The sequence below is a fragment of the Camelina sativa genome, unplaced genomic scaffold, assembly GCF_000633955.1.
Source record: "Camelina sativa cultivar DH55 unplaced genomic scaffold, Cs unpScaffold04476, whole genome shotgun sequence".
Taxonomy (NCBI): Eukaryota; Viridiplantae; Streptophyta; class Magnoliopsida; order Brassicales; family Brassicaceae; genus Camelina; species Camelina sativa.
The window spans coordinates 1-643 of NW_010925570.1; the positions used below are offsets into that span (position 1 = coordinate 1).

The window sequence follows — 643 nt, forward strand, 5'->3', positions numbered from 1 at the left end:
TAGGTTTATTATGCCTTTTATGTCCGGTTCGACTGCTTTTTTAAAATTATTTAATAAATCATACACGGTTACGGTTTAGTCCGGTTATTAAATATAACCCGTTTAATCAACTCAATAGGCCAACCTTGTTACAAGCTAATTCGATATGATTGGCATTGTTAATTTGTTTTGGCACTCCACTCAAAAAGAAAAAGAAATTGAATCTCTATTATTGCTTGAGGCTGCTTCAGTTTCAAAATTTATTTTGTGGCAAAACTTAGAGACAATGGTTGTTGTTACATTTGATTTTTTAGTCAAGAGAAACTTTGTTAAGCCATTGGTGTCGAGTTCAGTGACCGTGTTGAAGGATCCCATACACATCGATGATTCCAGAAGCGAACTCGGGGTCGACTGCAGCTTTTACCGCAGTTCCTGCAACGGATTTAACATTGACTGGTGGTATTAAAAGTGGCCCGATCAGTGGAAGCTTCGTCACCTCTTTTGGGAACAGCTTCAAAACCTTCAGATGATAAGAAAAAAGAAAAAAGGATTCACATTTTTGTTATTCAAAAGATTGTTTTCAAGACAAAAACAAGATTGATGCATATCTCTTCTTGTTTTACCATTTCGAGTGGAGCTCCAATGAGACTAAGTGGCAGCTTTA

The 643-nt window shown here is 36.5% G+C and overlaps 1 protein-coding gene across 1 annotated transcript; it reads right to left on the reverse strand.

The window, feature by feature from the left end:
- Nucleotides 1–185: 185 nt before the first annotated feature.
- LOC104774668 (uncharacterized protein At1g32220, chloroplastic-like) lies at nt 186–643 on the reverse strand (the record flags this gene model as incomplete). The annotated part of the gene is given in 2 exon segments (XM_010499185.1): nt 186–499; nt 603–643. Coding segments are annotated over 2 exon segments (212 nt in total), but the record flags the coding sequence as incomplete, so codon positions are not given.